Genomic DNA, 14,637 nt, shown 5'->3' with positions numbered 1-14,637 from the left:
TTATGTGCACGATTATTTTATTGTAATTCGTTTAACAATTGTGATCATCACTCAGGTGCGAATATCATTATTTCTTCCGTTGGTGTTGAATCTTCCATAAATATCATGAGATACTCATTATTCATTACGGTGAATTATCGCATGATTTTATGCATGGCATCTTTGCTTCTCTCCCCCAATTACTTAATTACCGATTTACGAATTCTCCCACTGAATTATTTCAAAAATATATGAATATATTATTTGGAGAAGAAGAATATTCAAGATAATATCGAAATGATAGTCCAAGTGAAACGATTTTATTTCGAGGAGTAATAATCATTTATATGTTAGTAAATAATAATTATGGATGATTTATAAATGAATATTAATTAATATTTTGAACGATCGCGTGTTCTATGTATTTATGGAATCGAAAATAAGGAGTGGGATATTATTTCCTTGATACGAAAAAAAACCGCGGGATTTAAGTGGAATTGCTTCTTAAAAAAGAGATAATTGTTATGGGATTTTTTTTATTTTTAAATAATCGTTCCTAAAAAAAACTCAGAGATTTTTTCTCAAGTAATTTCGTGGGGCATTCGGAAATCGAATGGATTAAAATCAGTAGAGAAATGGTTAAATGACGGACATATGTTTCACTTAGGATTCAGTTTTTCATAAATAATTTGAAATTTCTGGTTGAAAAAATGGATTCAAGATTGAAATTACTCTTTTCACTTCATTTTTCTACTGAAATCCGATTCGACGGCTTTATTGAAACGTGAAGAGAGAAGGAGAATCTTTTTTGAGAAATTTATTAACTACATCTGGATATGATTGAGGAAAAATGAACAATTAATACAAATTTATAATTATTTTTTAAAACAGTCAAATTATTGACATTTTTTCTCATTGAATTTATCATTCTCAAGATCTGTCCAATGATGATGATAATATTATTATTATTATCTTTATAAAATATAATATAATATTATATTATATATTCTTTTTGTCACTTCATTTTGCATTTTAATTGATAAAAAACAATTACATAACAAGTACGTCCTTTCCGTATAATCATATCCAGTCGGCTTCGTGGTACCTCATTCTACCGGTTTCTCAATCTATTTAAGAAAATATTGAAGGGAAAAATGGCGGACATTCATACAAGCAGAGCATTACGAAAAAAAACTGCACAACTGTAAATAAATGAGGAGAAATACCCGAAAATCTTCCCATTTATTATATACTTTTAAATGATTAAACTTCTTCATAATTCAATTTTTTAACTCCATAACTCTTTTTTCAATTACATATATCATCTATTTTATAAAAATATATTTGTCTCATATGCCGACATCATTGTAGATTAGTCCCTTGAGGGTTTACAATATATTCGAGGTGAATATCCGTGAGATCATCAATTGGTTGATGCAAAAATTCTTTTGAAATGCTCTAGTAATTATGAGTAATTACGCTCCGCTCTTATTATGAATCCCCATTATCTCTCCGTTCATAAAGATTTGAAAATACAATTGCGTTCTTCCTCGAATCTTCTCAATCCGCAAGCACCAAATTTCCCGCTGTGAGCTATGGCCCCGACCGAATTTCCATATTTAAAACATAACATTTAATCATTGCCCCTGCACCCCTGTGGATCATCGCAGACCTGCAGTCTTCTCTATTTGAAAAAGGTTCGGTATATTCACAGCATCATCTAACTCCCATAACTTTATGGAATCGGCTCGGTCTTTTCCCACTCACTCCACATCGTGTCAATTAATTTTAATGAAATATGTCTTCTTTTGTACTACTGGAGTGAATGGGGGAAGAAGGACCGATTTAGTAATTTATTAGAATCGATTCAATAATAATGAGTTCTTCGCTACAAAATATCGATAAATTTTGATCGAATAATCTCGAGAATCAAAACAAAAATCTTCATTTATACCACATAAAGTAATCATTCGAGTCTCAATAATGTACTAATATAATTACGATGAATTTGTACGTTGGAAAACAAATTGATTACGACTTAAGTTACACTCCAATTTTTCTTTAATGTCTTGATGAATTTCACCCACGCCCTTTCCTCCACAGAAATCCCATATTAACCCAAAACTACACAATGAAAATTATTCCTAGTTCCCTCATAGAAAAAACTAACGGTTGTGGAGTCAAATATTTGTATCTCATTGCAACCAGCCAATATCACAAGGTGAAAAAAAAAAAATAAACAGGACAAAGAATTCACACTGTAAATAGAATCAAATGCAATGACTTTTCAATATAAATGTAACAAAGAAGATAAAATTTATTCCTAATTTAAGTCAGCGCCATTTCCAAGGGATGTGCTGACATATATGTACAGTATTTGCATATGTATCTAAAATTGATGAGAAGAAAGAATTATTCATGAGGAGAAAATGATAATTATTTCCTTCATTTGAGTTTTTCGTAATTAAGATAATTAGCATGATAATCAACGAATGTTGTAAATACAAATTGTGATTTTAATGTGGATTACGCTCTTGGGTTCGTAACTGACCTATCTCATCCCTTCATAGTTGTCGTGGAGAAGCTCTCAGGTATGAGAACCATTATTTTCAACTATTTCTATGTTAATCCATTATCCATTCAAATCAGAAACGATTGCAATTCCGTATCACACCATGAAATCCCCTTCAATCACGTAGAAATAACAATTGCACTGATTAGAGACACTTCAAAATATCAGTAGTTGCTTGTTTCACAGAAAACTGCCGAAATTACTCTATACTTTTTTTTTTTTCAATTTCATGTGTTCATGGAGAGCGAGAAATTATTTAGGAACGAAGAAAGTTGCAGTCCATGATTTCTCTCCCTTTTGAAATTGGAGAAGTTATTTGCATTGATAATTGGAATTTTCGTTCATTATTTATTTATGTCGGATAACAATTATTCCTGGAATCTACATGAGATATTTCCGATAATTTGTATCCAGTGCCTCCCTTTCTCGAAATACATTTTCAATCCAATAATTCTCCCTCTCTGTATACACGGAGAAAAATCAATGAATAAATTGGACAGCAATGAGGAATGATTATTTGATTATATTTAATGATTATATTTAATCTGATGTTTATTCTTGTTGATTGATACATTAATCTAAATTTCTATGGAACTCGAAATGCACTTATAACAATAAATAATGAGATAATAAATAATCCGACTAGATTAAAATAAATTAATTCTTTCTAATGAACATCAGAACGAACTGTGCTCTAAATTTTTCTCCATGTATCAAAACTAAAATCTATTTTACTATCAAAATAATAAAAATAGATAAATTGATCCATCTCTTCAGTAATTTAATTGCAAATATATCCGAAATAAATGAAGATACCGAAATTTTCTTCGGAATATTTTTTGTAAAGTTGATTGAAGCCAACAAAAAAAGTTATTACAAACATTTTGATATCTCCCTTAGTTTCGAAGATAAATCCAAAAATTCAAGAGAGTTGAGGATTGATGTGAATTTACCTTGTTTTATAATTTCCCCGGAGAATTAAAATGTTGTCCAAGTCCTCTAATGAAGTGATTTCCACGGATTACAGGGTTCTCTGAGTCGAGCGTTGGGGCTTCGTCCCCGGAGTGAAAAAGCTTCACCCTCGTCATCATCAGACACAGGATCTCTCGTCAGTCAATGTCAATACATGAGTAGCATCCGTAGTAATTCTCCTCCACCTCCTCAACTACCGCCACGTCCATCAGCAAATGGAACGGGAAAGCGTCATCGTCGTGTGAAAAGCATCGGTGACATCGAGTACATAACGAATGCACCAGTGAGTACACCAGTCTGACAAGAGGATCGGCCCCAACGTTCGGGGCCTTATCGGAGCTTGAGCGAGCGTGGATATTCATCTTATTCCTCGCAGTACGGATCCTACTCGGGATACAGCAATATATTATCATCGGATTACTACTATCAGTCACCAGGGAACAATTATTACCAGCTCCAGGGTGGGTACTATTCGCCCCAGAGCTCGGGACCACGATTTCCGGGGGTGCAGAGGTATGGCAGTCTAGCTGAAGAATCTTGGACGTCCTCAGCTAAAGATGAAACTGTCAGTAATTCCGCTAGAACATATTTGACTTGAATTTCTTACCAATGGGGTTCACTCAAATGACCAAATAATCTAGGTTTCTCTGTTGCTTCCATGGAGAACTCCTCGATATCAGAATTATCCTGGAATAATTTAATTAATTTGATAATCTGATATTTAATTTTTACGAAATTCAGAATATTCGTGATGTCACTGAAAGCATTCCATTTGCTGGTGCAATTGATTGTCTCTCAAATCAAGTGTTCAGGGAAATAATATTACGATCGTGAACGAAATCTTGATTTGTACGCCCACTGATTAGTTTATTATCTCCATGATGTGGAGAAATGGAGAATTATTACCAAAAATAATGTTTTTCGAACTATTATTTATTGTGTGAATATTATTTGACTGGAGAAATTCCTTTCAATGTTTCTGCGATTAGGCAAGTTAAAATTATTGACAACAAAGAAACGATTCATTGTGATGAACAGAATTATATTGTGCGCTCAAATTTCGAGGAATAATGGATTAATTATGGATATAATAATAATTGGATAATCTCGAGATATTGTTCACTTATGACTTTTTTCAAAGGTTCTAATGTCGATAACAAGATCAAATCGAAAAAAGTTCATTTTATTCGGATGTAGCCATGATAAAATTTTTTGAAGGACACTCATTGCCCTTTCCTGCTCTTTTTTTAATCTGATGAATATATTCTGCTTCCATTTTAATTAAGAGTTCGTTCCACTGAATTCTTGGGTGAAATTATAAATAATTTTTTTTTTGTAAATTGCCTTGATGTTGAATTCATCATTGAAAAATCATCATGTGCATGGCAGCAAGACTTTCCTATTGGTTAAAATTATAATTATCTAAGCACGATAATAATGTCTCCATGAATTTGCACGAGATCATCGAAATCTTTGGTATTGCAATCGATTAATAATAATTTTCTATATGAATCCCAAATGATATTTAATCTGATATTTATTCTTAGTTTTATCTATCGATACATCAATTTGAATTCCTGCGGAACTGATAATACATTTATTATAATAAACGTTGATAATTTATCCGGAATGCCAAAAAGAAAAAAAAAATAACGGAAAAGTGTATTGTCGTCGTTTTCTCATGTTAACGTCGATTTAATACGAGAATTATTTTTCTTCTGTAAATTATTGAATTTGATATAAAATTCGATCTGAATTATCCAAGTGGATTGAACCATCAGAGACCATAAGGATTGCATTGGCATTTATCAATAAATCGAACAATAAAAAAACATCGGAATGCTTGTGCGATGAATATAAACAATGCTATCAGCTTTTGACGTATCGGTCTCTGTTTGCAGTATATGTACAACTGAAAATTAACTACAGATTAAGATAAATAAAACATTGTAAATGTACTCAATGCAGGATGTATATGTATATATTTGTGTGAGCTGTAATAATATTTGATGAACATTTGAGAATAAATTATAATTGCCTTAAAACATTTGAAATGACAATTCCCTCAATTATTTTTTTTTCGACATCTCCTTCATTGCCATCTGACCTGAATTGTTAAAAATAATCTTCTGCTAAATATTGCGGTATTGTCAAAGTTTTTTACACGACACATGCGCAGTACCAGGGGTGGCAAAATTATTGATTTGAATGCGCAAGTGCAAGTGACAGGATTCATTTGGTTTGGAGGTGTCTCATGGCGGTTTTTCCGAGGAATCTCGAGTTTCTTTGGGTTTATCAATGAAATAACTGTCACAGTGGGAAATCTTAAGTCGAGGAATAGAGGGAATCGAGGGAATTTCACAAAAATGGTGGGACCTGGCGTGCCATTGTGACTAGCAGCTCCGCTCAAGAACTTCACTCATTCCAGAAGTGGAAATAGGTGCACGAATAACGAATTTGAGAAGGCTAATACTGACCTGGCAACGCTTTGTAAGGTATTGGTACTTGACCTAATAAATTTGTCTTTTTCACTTTTTCATCTGCTCATTGCTATTCTTATTGAAAATCTGCGTGCCAAAGTATCCACCCCCAACATATTCATTAATTCATTGATTTAAAAATGAAATAAATTGATTTCTTGACTTTCAATTGATTGACTTCAATTGAATTAATATCGAATGGAGAGAAAAAGAAAAAGGGTAAACACTCGGTCTTATAGATATTTCTGAATTTTTATGGAATAATTGAACTGCTTTTAATTGAACTTATGTGTTTTTTTTTCATGAGAACATTTCTGGAAATTCGGGAAATTCTGTGAAATTAAATTTTCCGGTTTATTTCTAACAGTGCGGTAAATTTCGTTCTATAAAATTACCACAACTCAAAATATTGCCGAAAAAAAGTCACAACGGAGAATATTACAACTGAAAAAAAATTATCGCTTCAGAATATTATAGTAGAGTAAATACTGCAGCTGAAAATATTCCAACAAAACACTCATTATTTCGAGACATTATAAGAACAAGGAACAGATCATAATAAATTCTCATAATTGGTATGTAATTGTCTATTAGGCCCGAACATTTACTCGCAACAACAGTCCCAATATTTCAATAATTTTAAAATACCTGCAATCACAAAATAAAATGACACCTCGAAGATATTCCACAACATCACAGATGGAATAACGAATTCAATCCTAAAAATCATCAGGCAGTACTTGATATGATACACAGAATATATCGATTTCTTAACGTTCACATAAGTAATCCCCAGCTCGCTGAAACAAGTCACAAAAATTGATTACACCTCGAGATATTCCTTCAAAAATAATTGAGCAACAATATTTTACCAGCATAATACTTCTAATATATTCATAATAAACAATGTCATAATCCTTTCATTTGTAATATTTATAAAAATAATATAATGATATCAAAATACCTCGACTTGTAACATGTTTCGGGCTAATATTTTCGCGAAGTAATATATTTACATTATAATATTTATACTTGTAATATTTTTTTGGAATATTTTTCGGAGTAATTTTTCTATTGAATAACAATTAGAGTGGTTACCCTAAATTGATAGATTCCATCTGTAATCGCAGGTGTTTAGAAGTTGGATGGATTTTAATTGAACACTTGGTGATTTAAAAAATGATAGGTATATCCTGTGAGCCCTGTGACAGGGCCAGGAGCAGCGCGTTCCGTATGGGAACTAAGTCCAGATCCCGACATGGTCGGGCATCTACCCAACAATCCCATATCCCATAACAATGCGCATACCTCTAGTTTGACGAAGAACCATGGAGCTAGAGGAAGAAATGCTCCAGACGAAAACATCTACGCCGAAGAGGCGACACCCGGTCAAGGGCCCACGGATGAAACGAAGATAATCTTCGAACTCCTGAGAGCAGGGTATTTATCAAAATCTATAAAAAAGGATTCATAAACATTTACTTCATACAATAAAACATTCTCATTAAATTAATAAATTCCAGAGAACCGAAAATATACAGTTTTTAAATCTTATTATTATTCAATTGCTCACGATTTTTTTATCACTGTGAAAGAATTTCTTAATTTCACAACAATAAAAATTAGCGAGTCATTAAATAATGATAAATTCTATCGAGTAATCTCCATGTTTATTCCAAGCATTTCGCCACAATTTTCTCTCATTACTCCTCCCCTGTTATCCGAATATCAAATTCAATTATCAATTCAATATCCAGAAACACAGAAACAGTAGAGGAAATGGTGGAAAAAAATGGTCTGAGTATATTGAGTGCCAGAGACAAATGGGGATATACACCAGCGCATTGGGCTGCCCTCGATGGAAACGTTGAAGTTAGTAAACCGATAGACAATTTGATAAAACTCCAAACTTATTAATTCAATCATTCAGGTAATGCGATATCTAGTTGAGCGTAATGGACCAGTAGATCTCTCCTGCCTCGGTACTCAGGGTCCAAAACCAATCCACTGGGCATGTAGAAAAGGCCACAGTGCAATCGTTCAAACACTATTAAAGGTAAATTGCCATGTACTCAGTATTATTAATAACAGCTCATTAGATCTACACTCTTATCATGACAACTGGAAAGATTATGGTTACCTGTATTACGTCGTAATTTAGCTGTTTATAATTTTTTTCGTGAGCTTTTTTTAGCATTTCAATAGAATTCATTAAACCCTCAGGCAGGTGTAGCTGTGAACGCAGCAGACTTCAAAGGCCTAACACCCCTGATGACAGCCTGCATGTTTGGAAAATTTGCAACAGCTGCATTTCTCCTTGGCTCTGGAGCTCAAGGTCACTTAACTGATATCAATGGAGATACAGCATTGCATTGGGCAGCCTACAAGGGACATCCCGAGCTGATAAGACTCCTGATGTACAGTGGAGTTGATCTCCAAAAGCCCGACTATTTCGGCTCAACTCCTCTCCATCTCGCCTGTCTCTCTGGAAACGTGAGTTGCGTAAAAATTCTCTGTGAAAAGAGTAAAATAGAATTGGGGCCAAAAGACAAGAACGGTAAAACTCCACTCCAACTGGCGAAGAGCCATCGACATTCTGAAGTTGTTGCCATTCTTGAGAACGAACAGAAACGACGAGCAAGATGGGTACCACCAATCAATGAACTTTGGTAAGTCATCACGACGACTTGTCGTTTGATATCGATTTATTATTACATTAGGAAACGATTGATTTCCGCACAGGGCACTGCTGTTCGGTGGAGCCGGAAATAGCAAGGGCCCTCTCCTACTTTTCATGGGATCAGTTCTACTCTGGGGCTATCCCATGTATCTGTTAAAATGCATTCCAATCACTTGGAATTTACTTAGAGGGAGTCATTACTGTTTCATTTACTGGAATATTCTCATGTGGATATCGTGGATTGTTGCTAATAGACGAGATCCTGGTTATGTGCCTCAAAATACTGACACTTATTACAGAGCTATTAAACAGGTAAAGTAATTGGGGGAAATTCAGAAATCTTCTGGTTGAGGTATTATCTCATGAAGGTTATCCAATTTTTTTTTTACAGATTCCTTACTTCGACAAGTGGAAAAAGAGAAATGTTATTTTATCTCGGTTATGCCATAGTTGTAGATGCTTCAGGCCATTGAGAGCCAAACACTGTAGAATTTGCAATCGTTGTGTTTCATATTTTGATCATCACTGTCCGTTTATTTATAATTGCGTTGGTCTTCGAAACAGGTACTTTCCAATTATCTCTTTAGAATATCTTTAACTCAATCAAAATAACGTAAGATTGTTAAATTATTCTCTTTATCTTTCAGAATGTGGTTTTTTCTGTTTGTTATGTGCATTGCAATAAATTGTACCTTCACTCTGTACTTCGCTTGCTATTGCATCGCAATTGAGGGATTGCAGTTGATGTACGTGTTGGGTCTGATGGAGGCGCTTGTTTTTTGCGGACTCGGTTGGATACTAACATGCACATCAGTAAGCAAAACTGGAGAATTATCTAAATTCAATAGCGATTTTCCCATTTTTTACAGTTTATCATTTTGCAGTTAACTACTGTCTGTTCTATTTTAGGTATTACACGCCTGCATGAATTTGACGACTAATGAGATGTTTAATTACAAGAGATACTCGTATTTGAGGGACAAAAGGGGAAGATATCTCAATCCTTTTAGTAGAGGACCAGTGCTCAATTTCATTGAATTCTTTCTTTATCCGCCAGATCATCATGCGACAGATCCACAGCATTATCACATACTTTCCGAGGAAGTTATGTAAATTTTGTCAGCGATGAAAATAGAGCGCAAGGGATTTTTTTCCGATCGCACGTATCAATTTGTAGTTATATAAAAACGAAATAATTCATCAAAGAAAGTGTAAAATCCTATAACTAGATTTTCAGGGATAAAAAATGTCTGAGGACGTGTAAAAAAATCTTTATCTGAAATAAAATTGTTGCGTTCAGTGACATAATAAATCAGTACATAACAAACGATTAGAACTTGGTCAGAGAAATTAGTATGTACGTGTATATTTCATAAATTCGATTAGATAAATAGGTATTACAAGTCTCATTCGTATTAATTACTTTACTACATTTGGCCGAAGTTATTTGATTATTTTAAAAACACGAAGTATACAATTTCACCGTTCAGTAAAAAAATTCACGAGATTAATACGCAGTTTCTTAATCTAAGAATTGGCTCTGAAAATTTTAGAATAAATTATAATCAAGTGATTGATTGGACATTATTTAAATTTCTCCGTAGAAAAAATGTCACACTTCAGGTAAATGTATTAAAAAATCGAAGAAGCTTCGCTAAAAAATCTTTGGTACAATCTATACTACATTACTCTTAAGATTATATCTAGACCTGGACTTATAAAGCCCTGTGTGATAAAAGAAATAAAATAAAATCGTTCTAAAAGTTCAAAATATCATTAATGGAATTAATTACGTTTTCCTCTCAACTGAGATCTCCCTTTTCTAGGCAGTGGCATTTATATTGAAAATGAGAGAATTCAAAATTCATGTCAAGTGAATATACTAAAGAAAATTGGTTTAATTGGTTTATAAATTTGATTAGTAGAATTTGAATTTCTCTTTGTCTTTTTCTTTCCCTTTCTAGTGGAAGAAAATACAATGGAATACAAAATCTAAGGGAGATATCGAGATTTTGTGCTATTTTTTTTGCGAGATAAAATCAAAAACAAAAAAATTCTTACTGAAGTTTTCCTTATCTCTCTTAGCTCCAAACTGCCAAGAATAAGACCCGACTGATCCTTCTTTAGATTTCACTGCTGACTTACTTTAATTCGTAGCAAAAATCGTAGTTTGGTGGAGGCTCAGGAATTGGTGGTGGGACTTGCGGTATGTCTACCCCATCAGTATCCAATAGTCGGAGTTTTATATCCATCGACAGGAGAGTTTCAAGATCTTTCTCAGTTTCTTTGCTAGTCATTTTCGAGCCGAGCAGTGCATTGATGCCGTCGGTCCAATAATCATAGACTTGTTCATCTGGTGCCACAAAATCAAGATTAGAGACTTCTACAGAATCTAGAGCGAGGGAAAATGCAAGTTGATGAGTGGTTTTTCGTCTTTGAAGATCTTTCATGTGGGGGCAGTCTCTGCCGATGAGAAGTCCTCTGATTTCCACCACAGCCAGTTTCATTGGGAGCTCATCGATTGTTGGCACTGATTTTTCATCGCAATCCCCGTAATGAAAGACTTTGTGATTTGGGGAAAGACGAACGTACCAGAATTTGTCTTTGATTCGCTGGAGCAAAGGAAGTAAATTCACTTAGACTTTTAAGTCTCATTTATTCTCAACTTTTTATAAAAAATAATTCTGATAGTACTATAATAAATAAGATTAGGATTTCCATTCAGCTAAGAGTTAGATTTCAACTTTAATTCTTTTCATCTCACAGGTACGTATGAAGTAACTTACTTGACCCCTTGCGCTGTACTTAGTGAACCTCGTCCCCTCCACTAAAAATCCCAGTCTTTGTTGTTGGATAAGTTCCAAAATCTCTGGAGTTATCTGTTCACGCAACTCAACAACGGGTTTAGCATGACTTTCCCACTCTTCCCTGCTGGTTCTCTCCTGCTGCCACAGGCTAGTGATGGTTGAGTAAGTCAAGCTCTGGAGTTTAGTCTTGAATTTATCAAGACCAGTTGGCTTGGATTGAAGAGCACGAGTGATCTGTTCACGAACCACTGAGAATACTTTCACAAAGTCTTCGGTTGTCGCTCGCATTTCCTTCCAAGTTTTATTCAGCAGGACGATGCAAGCGCAATAAAATTCCTCGAAAGGATGATCGTGAGTGAAGAACATGGGATGATAGGACTGTCCTTGTTCACTGGGTGCTTCTCCAATTTTTAGAATCTACAACAAAAATTTTTTTATCTCACGCAAAAAGTGGAAAGCGATGCAATGACGTCTTCATGATGATGGAGATGGAAGAGAGTGGAATTACCTCACAAAGTAATTTCACGAGTTCTACACTGGTTCTTCCGAAAGGACATTCATGCTCATCAGCACGACAGGAATGTTCGAGAACTACTTTGGTATAAGACTCTGTATGATTTCTCGCAAAATAAACCATGCAGTCCAACGCCAACATCCCAGGAGGAGTAACAGTGAAATCTAAAGCTGGATTGATATCATATTTGAATCCCAATTTTTTGTAATCCTTAGCAGGAAGTCCCTGCTTTCGAGAAATAACATCATTAGTTGTGTTTCCCTCGGTGTCAAAGGCGATTCTTCGGAGTTCTTTTATTTTATCATGAGCATCTTGATCCTGAGGATCCATTTTTGTCATCATTCGGTGCTCGAGAAGTCCCAGCATCAGAGTTTGTAGCACGTAAAGTTGATGAGCCATTTCTGTGCCTACCTGCAATCACGAATACATTTGTGTGAATTTCTGAATACTGCCTGAGGATCTCTATAGATTGAATTCGTCATTCGATCCGTGATCTTGTGGAGTATCTTCATGACATCGGTCATAATATTATTTTGTGATTTGAAATATTAAAAAATTATTGGTATATTGAGGGTCAATTGTGGCGAGTAAAAGTTCGGGGCTAATTGACAATTATATACCAAATAAGAGAATTTATTGTTTTTTTCCTTGCACTTGTAATATTAGGAATAATGTGCTTTTAAATTAAAAAAAAAATATTATTATCTTTTCTATTTTGAAGCAATAATTTTTTCAGTTGTAATTTTTTTTGTTGGGTTTTTTCGAGGTAATAGTTTGAGGTGTGTTATTTTGATAGGCAACCAATTTCGAACATCCCTTCCCATTTTTCAGGCATTTAAAAAGTAGTAATTAGAGTAAAAAATCAGTTTATATGACTTACTTCGCCAGTTGACTGAATGACATTCGTGAGAAATACATTTCTGATTTGTTTGGATTGCAGAGTGGCAGCTACATGTTTTCGTTTGCGTGCATCTGCTTTTAAAAACAATGCATTAATCAATGCAATTGTATTCTGCTGGATCTCAGGCTTCATGTTCTGGAGATGATTGGACAGATTGGGGAAGGTGACCTCTTTTTCAACTAATCCATACTGTCCCGAGGAGTTCAGCACAATATTCTCGAGAATGCTCAGAGAAGCTTCTATTACGTCTGCATCTTGTGTCACTGCCTGATTATTAACATAACTGGCGACTTTGTTGATGAACGGAGGCTCGAGAATATCCCAAGAAACTATTCCATGGTCCATCAGTTCCACGAAAGATTGCAAGGAATATGCCAGGGCTGTCGATTTATATTTTCCAGACTCCACCTTAAGAAATGCCATAAATAAAAATAAATTAATGGGGTAACTATTTAAAATATTCAATTTCATGATTGGTTTCTGTTACGGCATGAAGAGTGCAAACCTGTGAAACAATTAGTGCCAATCCTTGTTTGTTGATAAACTCGTGGCCAAAAGTTATATCGAGAGCTAAAGAACTCAATTTTTCAAGTGCACTTATTTTTTCTTCCGGTGTTCCATCATTCAATTTAGCAAGAATATCCCCAGCTGTCTTTGAAGGTGAGTGTTCTAATTTCAAAATACTTCCATTTTTGACTTCATTCCTGTTTTTTTCGGTGATATAATTCTTATTATTGCTCTCAGAGAATTGAAGAGAGTACGTGTCTGGATCTGACAAACCCCAGCCATTGCAGAGTTCCTGCAAAACAATTAACTTTCAAATAAATCAATTTGTCGAGGTTGCGACATAACATGCCAACTAATTTTCCACTGTTATCAAATAATTTTTGGAATTCCAAGTAAATATAAAATGGGCGTACCTGAATTATTCCGGTCAAAGGTTGTTTTTGATTGAACTCAATCAACTGTGGATTGAGGCCAGTCCCAGCTGTTTTAACAGCGATTTTAACAATATTCGAGTCTTTCTGCACTGGCATCTTAATTGTCTGCGTGTACATGAATATTAACTTCTTAGGAATTTACACGAAAGTAAAAAAACTTGTGAAAATACTTCATCTAACGTTGACTTGACAATTTCCGGAGCGAATGTGTCATAAGAATGTGACAGCCCATTTCAGTCAATTATTTTTCGGTGAGAAAACAGACTAGTCAGTCTGTCATATCACTCCAAAGAGGATTGACTAAAGTAGAGGCTCAGTTCTGGGGGTTGGAGTGACCCCAGCGGCATCGTAGTACTGTACCCCAAGAGAGGGAGGGCACCACACGCAACGCTGGGGTATCTGCTCGTTAACCGACTCAGCGACTTTTCAGTAATATCCCTCCAGCTTCCTTTTTAATAACTCTGAGCTCTTCGATGCCTCATATTCCACTGACTGGAATTTTTGACGAGCTGATTTCAAAGCCTCCGACTGCTGTTATTAAAAATATCTTCACAAATTTGTCAGTGATGTTTAATTGATTTACTTCAATAATTTAATATCGTACTTACCATTTTGAGCGTAGATATAAAATACGACATAAATGTAAGGCCCGGATGGATTATTTGGGAAAGATTATTTACTCCGAAATTTGGACTCCTAGTTACTCCGGAAATTAATCGTTTTTTCCAATAATTGTTAGCTAGCGCCGTAGCGGTTGTCAACAACTAGAGCGCTAGCTAACAATTATCGGA

At 34.7% G+C, this 14,637-nt stretch overlaps 3 protein-coding genes across 9 annotated transcripts in view; 2 read left to right on the top strand and 1 right to left on the bottom strand.

Annotated features, from left to right (window-relative positions):
- Liprin-gamma (liprin protein kazrin) overlaps window positions 1–5,556 on the top strand; it is a 74,150-nt gene extending 68,594 nt beyond the window's left edge. For 3 of the 7 annotated variants that reach the window (XM_011302593.1, XM_011302595.1, XM_011302590.1), the window contains 3 exons: window positions 1,650–1,676; window positions 2,550–2,570; window positions 3,579–5,556. In XM_011302593.1, the coding sequence (XP_011300895.1) occupies window positions 1,650–1,676; window positions 2,550–2,570; window positions 3,579–3,824 (294 nt within the window). In that variant the 3' untranslated portion in view covers window positions 3,825–5,556. The remainder of the gene's footprint in view (window positions 1–1,649; window positions 1,677–2,549; window positions 2,571–3,578) is intronic. The other 4 variants (XM_011302597.1, XM_011302594.1, XM_011302591.1 and 1 more) reach the window with 3 other exon arrangements.
- A 198-nt stretch (window positions 5,557–5,754) lies between these two features.
- Window positions 5,755–10,256, top strand: Patsas (palmitoyltransferase Patsas). Its single transcript, XM_011302588.1, has 9 exons — window positions 5,755–6,018; window positions 7,190–7,443; window positions 7,761–7,875; window positions 7,934–8,059; window positions 8,227–8,672; window positions 8,746–8,995; window positions 9,075–9,247; window positions 9,331–9,496; window positions 9,593–10,256. Exons 2-9 carry the CDS (start codon window positions 7,262–7,264, stop codon window positions 9,794–9,796), a joined length of 1,662 nt encoding a protein of 553 aa, XP_011300890.1. The 5' UTR covers window positions 5,755–6,018; window positions 7,190–7,261; the 3' UTR covers window positions 9,797–10,256.
- Window positions 9,939–14,149, bottom strand: Ced-12 (engulfment and cell motility Ced-12). The gene is made up of 6 exons (XM_011302589.1): window positions 13,826–14,149; window positions 13,411–13,704; window positions 12,885–13,313; window positions 11,999–12,415; window positions 11,470–11,907; window positions 9,939–11,295 (listed from the first exon to the last, which is right to left on the bottom strand). Exons 1-6 carry the CDS (start codon window positions 13,961–13,963, stop codon window positions 10,825–10,827), a joined length of 2,187 nt encoding a protein of 728 aa, XP_011300891.1. The 5' UTR covers window positions 13,964–14,149; the 3' UTR covers window positions 9,939–10,824.
- Between the last annotated feature and the right edge of the window lie 488 nt (window positions 14,150–14,637).

Source organism: Fopius arisanus, unplaced genomic scaffold (genome assembly GCF_000806365.1).
Source record: "Fopius arisanus strain USDA-PBARC FA_bdor unplaced genomic scaffold, ASM80636v1 scaffold00028, whole genome shotgun sequence".
Classification (NCBI taxonomy): domain Eukaryota; kingdom Metazoa; phylum Arthropoda; class Insecta; order Hymenoptera; family Braconidae; genus Fopius; species Fopius arisanus.
The sequence above is the reverse complement of the archived record's forward strand: the minus strand, read 5'-3'. Positions and strand labels throughout refer to the sequence as shown.

Excerpts from the sequence above, each read along its gene's own strand:
- Patsas (XM_011302588.1), top strand. The coding sequence starts at position 7,262 with ATGGTCGGGCATCTACCCAACAATCCCATATCCCATAACAATGCGCAT. Across the intron at positions 8,060-8,226 it reads TCGTTCAAACACTATTAAAG|GCAGGTGTAGCTGTGAACGC; the intron begins GTAAATTGCCAT and ends TTAAACCCTCAG. Across the intron at positions 9,248-9,330 it reads TGCGTTGGTCTTCGAAACAG|AATGTGGTTTTTTCTGTTTG; the intron begins GTACTTTCCAAT and ends TTTATCTTTCAG.
- Ced-12 (XM_011302589.1), bottom strand. The coding sequence starts at position 13,963 with ATGTACACGCAGACAATTAAGATGCCAGTGCAGAAAGACTCGAATATT. Across the intron at positions 13,705-13,825 it reads CTTTGACCGGAATAATTCAG|GAACTCTGCAATGGCTGGGG; the intron begins GTACGCCCATTT and ends ATTGTTTTGCAG. Across the intron at positions 11,296-11,469 it reads AGTACAGCGCAAGGGGTCAA|CGAATCAAAGACAAATTCTG; the intron begins GTAAGTTACTTC and ends CCTTTGCTCCAG.